The 13586-nt window shown below is 51.0% G+C and overlaps 3 protein-coding genes across 3 annotated transcripts; 2 read left to right on the top strand and 1 right to left on the bottom strand.

The window, feature by feature from the left end:
* Positions 1–2537: 2537 nt before the first annotated feature.
* On the top strand, positions 2538–3596 carry P153DRAFT_390775 (NADH-cytochrome b5 reductase 3; the record flags this gene model as incomplete). Its single annotated transcript, XM_033670975.1, has 5 exons — positions 2538–2551; positions 2607–2680; positions 2732–2813; positions 2859–3441; positions 3495–3596. The coding sequence occupies 5 exons, from the start codon at positions 2538–2540 to the stop codon at positions 3594–3596; spliced, it is 855 nt and encodes a 284-aa protein (XP_033518617.1).
* Positions 3597–3848: 252 nt separating this feature from the next.
* On the top strand, positions 3849–5237 carry P153DRAFT_137530 (putative short-chain dehydrogenase/reductase). Its single transcript, XM_033662086.1, has 4 exons — positions 3849–4420; positions 4482–4753; positions 4817–4959; positions 5018–5237. The coding sequence occupies exons 1-4, from the start codon at positions 4178–4180 to the stop codon at positions 5137–5139; spliced, it is 780 nt and encodes a 259-aa protein (XP_033518616.1). The 5' UTR covers positions 3849–4177; the 3' UTR covers positions 5140–5237.
* Positions 5238–5604: 367 nt separating this feature from the next.
* P153DRAFT_361392 (uncharacterized protein) lies at positions 5605–13324 on the bottom strand (the record flags this gene model as incomplete). Its single annotated transcript, XM_033666983.1, has 5 exons — positions 5605–5912; positions 5954–6404; positions 6459–12456; positions 12505–12689; positions 12737–13324. The coding sequence occupies 5 exons, from the start codon at positions 13322–13324 to the stop codon at positions 5605–5607; spliced, it is 7530 nt and encodes a 2509-aa protein (XP_033518615.1).
* Between the last annotated feature and the right edge of the window lie 262 nt (positions 13325–13586).

The following is a 13586-nucleotide window of genomic DNA, read 5'->3' as shown; positions in this document are numbered from 1 at the left end:
TCGTTTCTCTATTTGAGCAAGGGCATGGTATTGGCGCGGAACCTCCTTCGGGGCTGTAGTGTCCGTGGGACATGGACCTTATTTCCAGCATACAGCGATGATTCCCCTTTGTGCGTTGTTTGTCTGCTTACTGGGTTTGTCAGGAGCTGGCGTTGAAGAGGTTGCGTTTGCGTTTTCTTTTTGTTCTACGGCGACTGTCTCCGCTCAACGATTCGTTCTGCTCATTTTTCGGAAACCGAGGAGGTTAGATCGATCGGACAGGCTGGTATGAATGGGGCTCTGTTCATGTTACGACTGTGCGTCTTTGTAATCCTTGCTGTTTCTTTCAATGATCCAGGTTGGGTGGGGCTTGTCTGACAAGACTGCGCAAGGCTGTGGCACAGGCAGTACGGCGCTGTGAACTGGTCTGTGCATGGAATGGTATATCGAGAGGAGATGATTCTGCATGGTGAGCAAGCAATGTTAGGTATATCCCCGGTGTTTTTCATTTTCCACATTTCCTTTTCTTGTTGGGGCTCGGATTCATTTAGACGGGCATTGCAGGCTCCTCATACGGCATATCTGGAGCGGGACAATATCCTGTCCTTACAGCGACTTGATGGCTTAGGCTTCACATTTTGATTGGATTTGTTGTTTTTGTTGGTTTTCACGGCCTAGCTATCATGTACTCTCTCAAGATGTCCTCATTGTCGCTGGCTTGCAATGATCTGGTGTCTTGGAGAGCGGTTCAGTATCCTCCCCCTTCCCCCCTCAACAGCACTTAATAAAAGTCCCATCGCTATCGCGTACTATTCCTCGCTCCTATCGACTGATCTTTTGGCTGTTTGCTCGTGCCTTGGAAAGATGTAGATATTTCATGATTTTCGTGACCTAAACGTAGAAGAAGCTTATTAGCATGTGGACGGATTGACGCGTGGTGATGAAAAGCAGGTGACGAGGAAGTGAATGGAATGGACAGTAGATCAATGAGTTTTCACACACGTATCTATTTACTGCTACGTTGACTTTGGCAAACGCATCCCAGACATAATAAATATATTTACTCAATATTCCGACACACCACATGTGAAGCAAAGTATCTGCATTCCATTCTCAATAGCAGGGACAACTCCAACATGGGTCTTACATGGTCGATACTTACATCTCGCTCCCCCGAGCCTAGCATTGACGACACCCCTTTTGCAGGGTCGGTCGAAGCCAGACAGAAAGTCGCACAGGTTCTTGCCGTCTACTCGACGAAGATGGGATCGCCTGTTTTCGTGGAGCAGATACTGGATATTGAACCGTTTACGGTTAATGGGGTGGTGGCATGGCTCAGGATGAGGAGGGTGAGGGCTAATCGAGCAAAGGTGAGGAAGATTATGAGTGGATAGGGTTGTGGGAACAAATGGTAATAGACGTAAGCTAAGAATATGGGTACTTGATAATTTCCATACGACCAAAATCGCAAAGACCATGGAATTTTGTCTTTATAAACAGGAAAATATCGATAGCATCATTAAACGATTCGGCCAACGTGCGGAGTCTGGAGATAACTTTTGGGCTCGCATTTATTAATGGACCGACGCGCTTGTCTTCGCTGTGAGATACTTGCTCTCAATTATTGGAAAAACTACAATCCAAGCAACGCGCTGTAGGAATGGTCAATCACTTTTGCGTATTCAACATCAGTCATCTCAACAGATTCACGTATGTATCGTTCCAATTACACGCAGTGGCATTGAATAAGCCTGGGCGCTCTAGTATGAGACGAATATTGTTCTGCCGCAAGTACAATGTTACCAGGACATGGAAATGCAGTCCTGGCAATATTTAGTTGCGGCCTAAGGAGTGTTATTGCGCTCGAGGTAAAACTCGGCAGACATAGATGCACGAAGAGGTAGTGCAGAAGAACTATAGAATCAGATGACACCAAGGTCTTGATGTGGGAGAGGGTCAGTAAACGGCAGGCAAAACTCTACTGCCGAGAAGGAAGCCGCAGTGGAAGCTACGAGATAGAATCAGGGAGCGTGAGAGGCTCAGAGTGAGCTGTCGCCGTCGTCCATATTCTCTGATGAACTTATAGCGAGACACTGCTTGTCGAGGCGCGCATGTTGTGTGGTCGTTGTTGCGCGTTGTGTAGGTGTGAAGACAAGGTCAGAAGAAAAATTTAAGGTAGTTGGAGAACGGCAAGTTCCGTTAGTCTGGGGACATTTAGCGGGTTCACCTCTCTGAGATGCAAGAGCTTCAACGCGCCCTAAGCGTCGCATCTGGCCTGTAACAAGTCCACTAATCTCAAGTTTCCCTAGATTCTTGCTGCGAAATTGACTGGTGTCTTCAATTGCATGTGCGGCTTTGATTGTTGAGATATCTGAACCCTGCCAAGCCCGTTTCTCGGGGCCGGAATCTTTTCGCCGCGAGTATTCTCCGAACGTGGTTCAACTGTTACAACCCCACACGACGACTCCTGCTCCCCTGTTCCTGGAGGCTCATCAATTCGCGTTCACATCTTCTCCAGAGCTTGGTTGTTGTTTGCTGTCACTCCAGCTCTGTTCGCAATGTCTTCCGTAACGTATGTCGACAATGTGTACACTTCTCTAAGGTTATAGCTAAAACATTGACGACAGAGACTATCTGCCCTACATCGTAGCGCTTGCGGCGATAGCCATTGGCTTTGCTGTCTATAGCACCACTGGTGGCGGTAAGATGTGCTGGTTCAGAAATAACAAAGGCTACAAACTAACTCCGTCAGGATCCCGTAAAGTGCTGAAGCCCACCGAGTTCCAGGAGTTCAAGCTTGCAGAGAAGACGGTTCTCTCGCACAACACCGCCGTGTAGGTACTATGGGACAGCATGGTAGACAGGGCTAACGTACATAGCTACCGATTCAAGCTTCCCCGCGAGAGCGATATTCTCGGTCTCCCCATCGGCCAGCACATCTCCCTTGCCGCCACCATCGCTGGCCAGCCCAAAGAAGTCGTTCGCTCATACACCCCGACATCCTCCGATCACGATAAGGGTCACTTTGATCTCCTCATCAAGGCATATCCCACTGGAAACATCTCCAAGCATGTCGCCAACCTCAATATTGGCGATGTGATGAAGGTCAAGGGCCCCAAGGGCGCCATGGTATACACACCCAACATGGTTAGACATTTTGGTATGATTGCTGGAGGAACCGGAATCACACCCATGCTTCAGGTCGTCAAAGCTATCATTCGCGGTCGCGCGGCTGGCGACAGGACAGAGGTCGACCTCCTCTTTGCGAACGTCAACCCTGAGGATATCCTGCTCAAGGACGACCTTGACGCACTGGCGGCTAAGGATCCTAAGTTCAGGGTGCACTACGTTCTCAACAACCCGCCCGAGGGCTGGACCGGTGGTGTTGGTTTTGTCACTGAGGATATGATTTCGCAGAAGCTCCCTGCTCCTGCTAGCGATGTCAAGGTTTTGATCTGCGGCGTAAGTCTATCATATTTGAGCTCAAATAACTTTCAAGCTGATTTGGTTTCTAGCCACCACCTATGGTTTCTGCGATGAAGAAGGCGACAGAGAGCCTGGGTTTCGCAAAGGCGAGGGCCGTCAGCAAGCTTGAGGACCAAGTCTTCTGCTTCTGAGCACAGAAAGATAAAGCACTTGGAGCACAGCAGATGAAAGGGGGAAGCGAGCCGGACACTGCGAGGTTAGGATGAGGATGGTCAAAAGGTGTCTTGGATTCGATTCGAGCATAGACGCATCTCCAACGAGTTGTAGATTTGTATGGGCTGTGTACCATATCCTGAGGTGTACGAAGTATATACGAAGCAGACATGTAAGATGTCTCCTATCAGACAAATCTTAGGTCTGATGAGGCAACTCTACTGTCGAGTTTGGTCTTTCTGGACTTGAGATACAAGATACAAATCACGGAGGGCCAGGCGACAACGAAATCACCACACCTTGTGCATCATCTTAGCGTCCACACCACTCTCCCAGGTTTCAAGATAAATATGTAAAGCCGTCTTTGCTGTTTTGATAGACAACTCGGTTAAAACTTCCTCCCTTATTTCCGAAGTACTATTGCATCATCGCTGTTTACAACACACCTCATCTCATCCATATGTACTATATCCAGTGCTGACCTGTAGATTTACTCCACAGCTCTCACGCACCATTTGAATTCTTTAAGATCCTTACTATCTTCTGTCACTTTCCTAGAATGTCAACCTCATCGTCAAAACCCCCTCTCGATGGTCAGCTGGCCCTCATCACCGGCTCAACAGGTGGTATCGGGAGTGCGACATCACGTCTACTTGCCAGTCTAGGGTGTCGCATTGCACTCCATTACAACAGTGACGTCGAAACCGCAACCCTTCTGAAGAACGAGCTGCAAAAAAAGCATCCTCATGAACTCAACCGTAACTTTATGTCATTCAAGGCAGATATGGGGGACTATGATCAAGTACATCCACACATTCTACCCCCATGATCTTTCTACTACCTCACCATACCAACACTCACAGGTCCGCGAACTCCACACGAACGTGGTCTCTACCCTCGGCCATCCAACAATCCTGATCAACAATGCTGGTTCCACCCTCGGACTCTCAGGCGTGAAATCCGTTGCTGACGTCCCCATTGAGGACTTCGAACGCACATGGCGCGTCAACTGCGGGTCCGCGTATCTACTCACACAGCTATGCATTCCGGCTATGGAGGAAAGCGGCTGGGGGAGAGTGATTTTCGTGAGCAGTGTTGCGGGTCTGACGGGTGGGATTGTAGGGCCGCATTATGCGTGAGTTATTCCCAACTTCTGGAGATGGTGGAAGAGAATTGGGGGATGGGCTAACGGGAATAGATCCTCGAAATCTGCGCTTCATGGCTTGATACATTGGCTTGCGAATGCGTATGCGAAGAAGGGTGTAACAGTGAATGGAATCGCGCCTGCGCTTATTGAGCAGACGAAGATGCTCCCTGGGAGTAGTGAAGAGTTGTCAAAGAGTACGTCAATCTATGGAGTATGAGGAAGTTCGAACGTCGAGCTGACGGGTTACTGCAGAGATTCCACTGGGCAGGTTGGGAACTCCTGACGAGATTGCAGAGACGGTGCTGTGGATGATCAAGACGGGTTACGTGACGAATAAAGTGATTTGTGTTGATGGGGGGATGTTTCCGCAGTAAGAGTGTGAGATGGTCGTGTGAACGAAGATGGCCTCAGCTGCACTCGATTGGGATGGGTATGATATATGTACAACCGTTGAAACTCACATTTGGAATTGTGTTTGATGCAGCTTGGCCAATTGTTGAATGTGTAATATACTCTGGGAGTAATCATCCAGCCAGGTGCAACTGTCATACTTGATGGGTAGGTTTAGTAATGTTCAAGTCCCATCGTCCACGCAAGGTTCAATTCACTTTCACATTCACAAGAAGTCCTTGTCAACCATCCACAGACAAACAAGGTATATTAAAACAATCGTCCACCTCAACACGTTTCCGTCCAAACAAACGTCGCAGCAGATATTATACTCATGAATCATATACAATCAATCCCCTGACCCTCAGGGCCAACAACATCCAGGCTACCAGGCCCAAAGCCAATTCGTATGCGTAACGCCGTGCAAAGGACATTGGTATCCCAAACCCTCACAGAAACGCCCTAGATCGGATTACCAACCTTATAGTCCTCTTCCGTCCCAGCCCACACAAACCCTTGCCGTCTTCACGCTCACCCTCACTATCCGAGATCTCCACTTCGATCTCCTCAAAACCCTCAGGAATTTCACCAGCACCAACTCCATCCAACCCCTCTATTACACCTGGCTCTTTAACATCGTATCGCTCGACTGGCTCTTCCACCTCTGCATCCTCTTCTTCCTCAATGCACGGATGCAGCTTGTCAAATCTCATCATCTGGGACCTCCGTACTCTCCGCCCCTCAGAGATCCCATTCTCTACAAAAAACCCTTCTGGCCGGAGACGCGACGCAGGTTACTTCGGACGCTCCCGTATTTGCCTTTGTCGTTGGCGGGAACTCCCCCAAATTCAAGCCCAATAGAGCTCCCCCTTCTGCTCCTCACATCACCTGCATCACTCGCCGCAGCACCGGGAACACCCAACACACTTCTCCTCTCTGCACGAAGGTTCTTCCAACCTTCAAGCTCACGCTCAATACGTAGGTTCTTCTCTTTTTCCTCACGGAGTTCGCGGTCGGCGCGCTTAGCGGCGAGCTGATTCGTTGAGTCTGAGGACTGGAGTTCATCGATTGCAGCCAGGAGGTTGGAGATCTTGTCACGAGATTTGTTGAGGTCCTCAGTAATGGAAGCGTTTTGCTTGTCGCGACGCTCGATCTGAGTCTGAAGGTCCTTGACCGTGCGGTCGACGTTACGGACGCTGCGGGATTCGACAAGGCGCGTCGACTCCGAATTTTCAAGGGCATGCTCGAGCTGAGGTATCGGTTAGCGATGTCTTGAATATAGGTGGTAGTCAGCATGGCTTACCTCTTGGATTCGTCCGTGGAGAAACCTGACGTCTTTTCCAGCAGAACCGCTGTATCCCTTGGTTTCCAGGTCCACAAGACGAAGTTGAAGATCCTTCAAGTTCTTCTCCACGGAAGCCTTGCTCTTGTGCAGTTGAACGTTCGCTTCCCTTTCAGCAATAATGTCCTTCTGCAGCTCTTGCGCCAGAGCCTCAGCCCGGCGCATCTTGCCAACTGCAGCAGCAGCAATGTCTTCCTGCTGAGCAAGACCAGATTTCACCTCTAGGAGCTCGCGGTCGTAGGAAGCAGCATGCCGCATGGCTGGAGACTCGGAGTGAGAAAGATCCTCAAGTGCGTTTGCTGCTTCTTGTAGGCGTGACTCGAGGCGCCTCTTCTCTTCGATAGCCGAGTCACGCTCTGCAGCGAGATCATCGACATTCGTGCGGAGTGTGCGAACCTGCGACAATAGGTTCACGATCTTCGATTGAGCATCGTTATGCGCGTTCGCTGCTTCGTCACGGGAGTTCGATATAACCTGCAGCGTCATCTCGAGACGGCTCTTCTCCTTTGCCCAGGTGGACGAGTTGAGAACCTCATCATCCCATTTGCTCCTCATCGCTTCGATTTCCTCGCGCAGCTGTCCATTTTGGGTCTTCACGTAGATCACGTTCTCGCGTTCCAGATCAAGTTCGTGCGTCAGTGTCGAGAGCTCGGACTGGTACTTCTTCCGCGTCTGCTCGAGCGACGACTCATTGTCTTCGATGTCGTGAGCACGCTGGCCTCTGTAGTCCTCAAGCTCGTTTTGGAGGCGCTTCTTGGCTTGCAATGCCGTCTCTAGATCTGTCGAGAGATCTTCGACGCGCTCCTCATACTGCTGGACCTGTCTTTGGAAGTCCTCGACCATGCCGTCGATCTCCTTGCGTTCGGCCATAATCGTAGCGCAGGTCTCCTCAGCTTCACGAGCTTGAGTTTTCGCAAACTGCTCAGCTCTTGAAGCTTTCAAGACTGCGATCTCCGCCTGTTCGAGTTTGTTGAAGTACTCATCAGCCCTGCTCTTGTACAGGCTCAAGCTGGATTGTACGTCAACCAGAGTAGAAGTCTCATTGTCTAGTCGTATCTGCAGATCAGCGAATTCCTGCAGGAGTTGGTTGTGATTGGCTTGCTCTTGCTCTCGATCCATAGCCATGTCATCGAAATCCATTTGTATATCCCGAAGTTCCATCTCCAGGGCGGCCTTGGCTTGCTTGATATCGTCAAATGCGGTTTTCGCACCGGCAAGCTCGTTGAGAGCAACGTTATGTGCCTGTACGATTGACTTCCGCGAATGTTCTTGCGAATTAATCAGATCGAAAAGCTCTTCATGAGATTTGGTTTGCACTTCCTGGTATGATAGCTGTCCAGAGCGGAGACTGTGCTCCAACGTGGACACCTTCTTGGCAGAGTCGTCGAGCATGTCGTGTAGTCGATAGTTTTCGCGCTCGAGCTTCTGAACCCGTCGAACAGATGGGCTATCGTCTTGCCAAGCATTGCGAGCGGGAGACATCTCCATCTGGCCCTGCAAATGCTTGTTGCGCATTTCAGACATCTGCAGCTGGTTCTGAACTAGCTCAAGCTCGGCAGCCATATCCATGCGGTTGTTGTACGCAACGGTATCAACGGTATGATCGGAATGCGCAGACTCGTTGGTATCATTACTAAGGTGACGCTGGTTGTTAGGAGTGTTTGTCCTTGAAAATGGTATCCGGTTTTCGCCGTCCTTCCGCACATGTGTAGGCGATCGACGGGCGTTCACCTGGTTCACCTGGCTGCTGTTCATCTCTTCCAACAGGTTACGCTTCGAATTAGCATGACGCGCATCCATGTCGTTAAGTTCTCCCTCATGCCTTTCTCTGAGTTCGTCCAATTGAGCCTCGGCCCGCGAGTATCGTTCTGTTGCTACACGAAGAGCTTGGTTCGCAGCCTCGATGCGCTCCGCCATGTCTACAGCCTTGGTGATCTCCGGTTTGGCAGCCTCATACGTGAAGGTTACATCCGCAGATTCCGGATCGAACACTTTGCGCAGGAGGACAAGCTGCCTGTGACATTCTTCCAGCTCGCTATTGCTGTTTTCGAGTGACGTCTGCACCGCACGCGTGTTTGCCTGAGCCTGCGTGCGCAATTGTCTTTCTGTCTCAAGCTTGCGGTTCACGTCCGCAAGTTGGATGTTGATTGTGGAAGAAGCCATCTCCGCGTTGCGACTACTCTTGTGCTCTCTCGTCACTTCGTGGTTCAGGTCCTCGAGACTGAGTGACAATTTCTCCTTTTGCTTTTCCAAAGAGGCAATAGTAAGTTGAGAGTCTTCAAGCTGGCGGAACAAACGTTTGCTCTCTTCCTCCGCTTTCCCCTTCTCCGCTGTAAGTTGCACAATTTTGGAACGTTGAGTTTCTCCAGCGCGAGAGTTGGATCGTGCGATGTCCAGGTTCTTCTGTTGCACCTTGTTGAGCAATGCACGGTTATCGTTCTCCGATGCTGTTAGCCTGCCCTTGATTGTGACCAGTTCGCGTTCCAGACGTTCTTTTTGCTGGTCATTGCGATCTCTGAATGAATCAGACTCAGCAAGCATCTGGGTCAAGTTGTGAACTTGCTCAGCGAGGTCGTTGCGTTCTGCCTCGAGTTGATCAAGTTGTTGATCCTTCTCCTCGAGATCTTGTTGCTGGGTGGCTTGTCGCTCCGAAGCCAGTCGTGACTGCGCGCGCTCCGCCTCGATGTCGGCATTCAGCTTCTCTTCCTGCAATGTGAGATATTGCTCGCGAAGGGTGCGCAACTCATCCTGATACTCTTTTCGCTCGCTCTCGAGTGAAGTACGGGATTCCGTAGCTCGGCGCAAGATATCTTGTTGTGCATACATCTCTTTCTCAATGGTGATTTTCGACTCGTTCAGCGCTTCATAGTCGCGCTTCAATGTATCGTACCTGTGCTCTCCAAGCATTTCAACATCGTCGCGCGATTGTCTTTCTCGACTGAGTTCTTTCTGTACTTGGAAGAGCTCAGTCTTGAGATCCTCGATCTGTTGCTCTACGAGTTTGCGACCTTCGCTGTACTGTGCATCCTCAGATATCTTCTCCTCGAGAAGACTTTTGGCATCGGCAGCCTCGCGCTCCAGTTGCTGTGTTTTTGAGCGCATGGCATCCAGTTCTGCCTTGGCCTCACGCAATCGGCTTTGTAGGTCATCGTGTTTGGAGGCTAGCGTTTGCTTTTCTGCGTCGAAAGTCCGACGGTCAGACTCGTACGTCCTGAGGTCGACTTTCAGGATGGCTAGTTCGCTTTCTTTTCGTCGGATGATATCTTCAAAACTCGTAGAGGTTGTGGAGAGGTCGGTAAGCTGTTGCCGAATCTGGCGGTTTTCGTCGACCAACTCTCTAATCTCTTTCTTACCCGCTTGCACTTCTTTGACGGAGGCTGCAAGCTTGACGTCCAGATCTTGATCAATCTTGAGGAGCTTTGCTTCCAGATCTTCGACCTTTCTCTCTTTCAAAGTCAGGTGACTCTTGAGCAGCTGTACCTCTTGGTTCAAAGCTTCTTCCGCTTTGCTGCTCTGTGAATGAGCAACTTCCAAAGCTTGTAGCTGCTGATCCAAGTGGGAAAGCTGCTCCTCGAGATCCTGCTTCTCGCCCTCCAGGTTGCTGATGAGTTGGCCGGCTTGGTCGAGCTCCTGACTCCAGACTTCGGCCTGATCTTCAATATGCTTCTTGGCTTCCAACAACTCGTCCAACTGATCTTCAAGCTTGTCTTGATCTTCAATAGCACCAGCTAACTTCTCCGCCAGTTCAGCCTCACGCGATTGAAGACGCTTGAAAATTTCTTCCTTGTCCAGTGCAAGAGCTCGTTCGCTTTCAAGTGTCTTCTGAATGCGTTGAATGTCCATCTCAGCTCTTCTGCGTTCATCTTCGACTCGCTGTTTCTCTGCGGCCTCGTGTTCCATCTTCTCCTCCAAGGCGTGGATCATTTCGTCACGCTTCTTTACCTCTGCGGCTTGGCGAGTGGCACCAAGCAGAGGTCTCATGCGCGCGAACAGCCTCCACCATGGGTCCGCTTGAAGATCCAGGTAGACCTGGAAGTTGCGCTGGATGATACGGGTCGCCTCGGCGCGGTAGAGGCGTTTGTGGGCGAGTCGCCGCTGGATGAAGCCTCGAGCAACGGATTGAAAGTGAATCATGATATCTCGAATAAGAGCATCACGTTGGTCCTCCAGTTCAGCAAGAACACCAGCCCTGAAAAACACCTTGGTGATACCAACGCGATAGAGAGCCTTGTCCAAGTTGAGCTTCTCCAAGATCATCTTTGCAACCAATTGTCCTTCAATGTATCCTTTGGGGAGGTCATTACAGAGCACCTCGTATCGTTGTCGGAATTCAACAAACGTCAATCTGTTCGGAAAACCTGTGCGCGCAATTCGAATACCCTCCAACACACCGTTGCACCGGAGCTGATCAAGGACCAGAGGGGCGCTGAATTGCTTTGGTCGCTTCTTGTGGTTCGGAAGTATACAACGCACGAAATGAGGGTGTGTGGAATGAAGTTGGGTCATCAGTGTTGAGAGCTGTTCCTTGTGGCGCTGTGCGACTGTCCGGAAAAGACCCTTCTTGACGCGATTGCGAGCGCCTCCCATTCCATCATCCGGCTCTGCGCAGTCTGCGAAGAGGGTTGCAATTTGTTTGTCAATGGAAGCTGCCAGAAGGCGCGTAACGTTGTCGTTCAGCGGGTCTTTGTTTTTCTCTAGCCAGCCTTCTGTGGAGTATTCAACTTCAGCGGCATAGTGAGTGAGCACAAAACCTTGTGCCAGAAGAGAGCGTTTGTACTTTGTGCTTTTGCGATCCCACAACGAATGGAGTTTTTCGGTGAAGGACTTGTCTGTCGCTTTTGGCATAACACTGTCTTCATCCAAGCAAGAGAATATACCGATTGGATTGGGTAGTTCAATCAAGTCGATGGTCGGCTGAAGATCCCGTCCGAAGTCAATGAACTTCCACTCGATCTGCTCCCGCGCATATTCCTCTTGTTCCAACACAAACATGTGGTGGTTGAAGAACTGCTGCAGCTTCTCGTTTGTGTAATTGATGCAAAGTTGTTCGAAGCTATTCTCGTCAAAGATCTCGAAACCTGCAATATCGAGAACGCCGATGAAGCGGGAGTCATCGCCACCAGAACCTGCTTGATCCAACTGGCGATTGATTCGGTCGACAAGGTCACCGAAACCACGCTCATAGATACCTTTGGCTAGAGCATCAATGCCAAGGTTGACTTGCTCGGGAGTCTGCACCTTCTCGACCCACTCTCGGCCAGCCTTGACACGAGGGTGAAGCAGTGCCTTGATGAAGTCGTCAACCGGTATGCCGAGCAGTTGACACACTTTCCGCGTATGTGCGGTAGCTTCTGGATCGAGTGCAGCTTGATCTGCTCGCCGGCTTTCCTTTATGGCCCTGATGTTGCCGAGATGTAAGACGGCTGCGACAGTCTTGAGAATTGAGATCTGCTCTTTGTCGGTAAATCCCATGATGTGGAAAGCTTCGATCAAGGCGTTCCATTCGTCGCGGTCCGAAACACCAGAAATAGCGTCGTTGCCATGCTTTGTGTAGTCGAAATCTTCGGTGTCCTTGTCGCTCAGCAGGAATTCTTGCTTCATCGTGCTATCTGCCCCACGAAGCAGCTGATAGAAGACGTGATAATTGCGCTCATTGGAGTTGAGTCTCACCACTCGCGACTTTTCGAGTAAGTACCAGTCGATGTATGCACCTGCGATCTGCCCAGTTCGGGTGAACTCGATTCTGATAAACTTTCCAAAACGAGACGAGTTGTTGTTCCGTACGGTTTGGGCGTTTCCGAAGGCTTCGAGGATCGGATTCGCTCGTAATATCTGTTCCGACAGATTGGAGATGTTGCGTCCTCCCGATCTCGCTCGTGGTGTGTCCGAGTTTGCGACTGCAGCCAAGTACTGAATGACCTTTTTCGTGTTCTCGGTCTTACCAGCGCCAGATTCTCCGCTGAATTATGTAAGTATAGCTTGCCAAATACTGGATCGTGAAACTCACGTCACGAGAATGCTCTGATTGGTGCCTTCGTCGACGAGATTCCGGAAAGCCTCGTCTGCCATGGCGAAGATGTGGGGTTTTGTCTCTTCTCTCCCCCGCCCCCGGTACATGTTGATGTATTCTCTCGAGTAGATCGGCAGCGGGCAGTAAGGGTTGACAGTGACCAAGAATAGGCCCGAGTAAGTCTGTATACAGTCAGTTGCGACGCCCTGTACTGGCAATGGAGACGTACATATATCAGATCCGCCTGATATCGCATGTGGAGGTTGTGGATGACCGAGGGTTCGTTCAGATGTGTGAGCTCTGCCATATCGCCCGCCTTGTCGAACTTGGCCGGGTTGACGGGGTCGACTGTGTCCGGGTCGACCTCTTGCTGGGTGCCATCGTCGCATTGGACAAGCAGCCGTCCGCCAGGCAGCTCTTCGACAACCCAGCCCCTAACAAATGCCGTAGTGGGGTCCCTAAGCCAGACATAGCGCTTGCCGGAGAAGTCATTCTCGCCTTCTACTATGCCGCCGAGTTTGGGTGTGTCCTGGGTGTCTTCGGATATGAATTGCGGCGCGAAGGTGCCCATGGGCGTGCCGTTCCGGATGGTGCTCGCGCGTGACCGTGTCGAGTCGCTGCGGCCAAATATTGGACCGCTCAGGTGTGAGAGAGACTGATGCCGTAGGTGCCCCATCTTGACTTCCGGCTCGGCGGCGAAGGGCGAGGAGACGATGGTGGACTGTGGTCGTTGATTAGGCGCTGGCCCTGGTAACGGCGTGGCCGAGTTCCATGACCTTGCGAAGGGGCTGTTGCGTCGTTGAGCAGGCCCGCTCATGGCGGTGCTGGGTGTGTGGTGGCTAAGGATACGGGCCGCGCAGCATTATTATGTGGGGAAAGTAAAGGTCAAGGTACGAGGCTGCGGAACACAATGCAGCATCAAGGTACGTGCAAGGATGCAGCTCCAGACGGCGGCGCTCTGAAAAAGGAAGTGAGACGCAGTGCGCGGTGGGAGTTGGCTCGAGGCGGCTGCATGCACTTTGTTTACACACAGCCCGCCCATGTGCCACGCCTGCACGCTCAGGCCCCTGGCAACAGCC

The sequence above is a fragment of the Dothidotthia symphoricarpi genome (assembly GCF_010015815.1).
Source record: "Dothidotthia symphoricarpi CBS 119687 unplaced genomic scaffold P153scaffold_24, whole genome shotgun sequence".
In the NCBI taxonomy this organism is placed as follows: Eukaryota; Fungi; Ascomycota; class Dothideomycetes; order Pleosporales; family Dothidotthiaceae; genus Dothidotthia; species Dothidotthia symphoricarpi.
Note: the sequence above shows the minus strand (reverse complement) of the source record. Positions and strands in the feature narration are given on the sequence as shown.

Excerpts from the sequence above, each read along its gene's own strand:
- P153DRAFT_137530 (XM_033662086.1), top strand. The coding sequence starts at position 4,178 with ATGTCAACCTCATCGTCAAAACCCCCTCTCGATGGTCAGCTGGCCCTC. Across the intron at positions 4,754-4,816 it reads ATTGTAGGGCCGCATTATGC|ATCCTCGAAATCTGCGCTTC; the intron begins GTGAGTTATTCC and ends TAACGGGAATAG. Across the intron at positions 4,960-5,017 it reads TAGTGAAGAGTTGTCAAAGA|AGATTCCACTGGGCAGGTTG; the intron begins GTACGTCAATCT and ends GGGTTACTGCAG.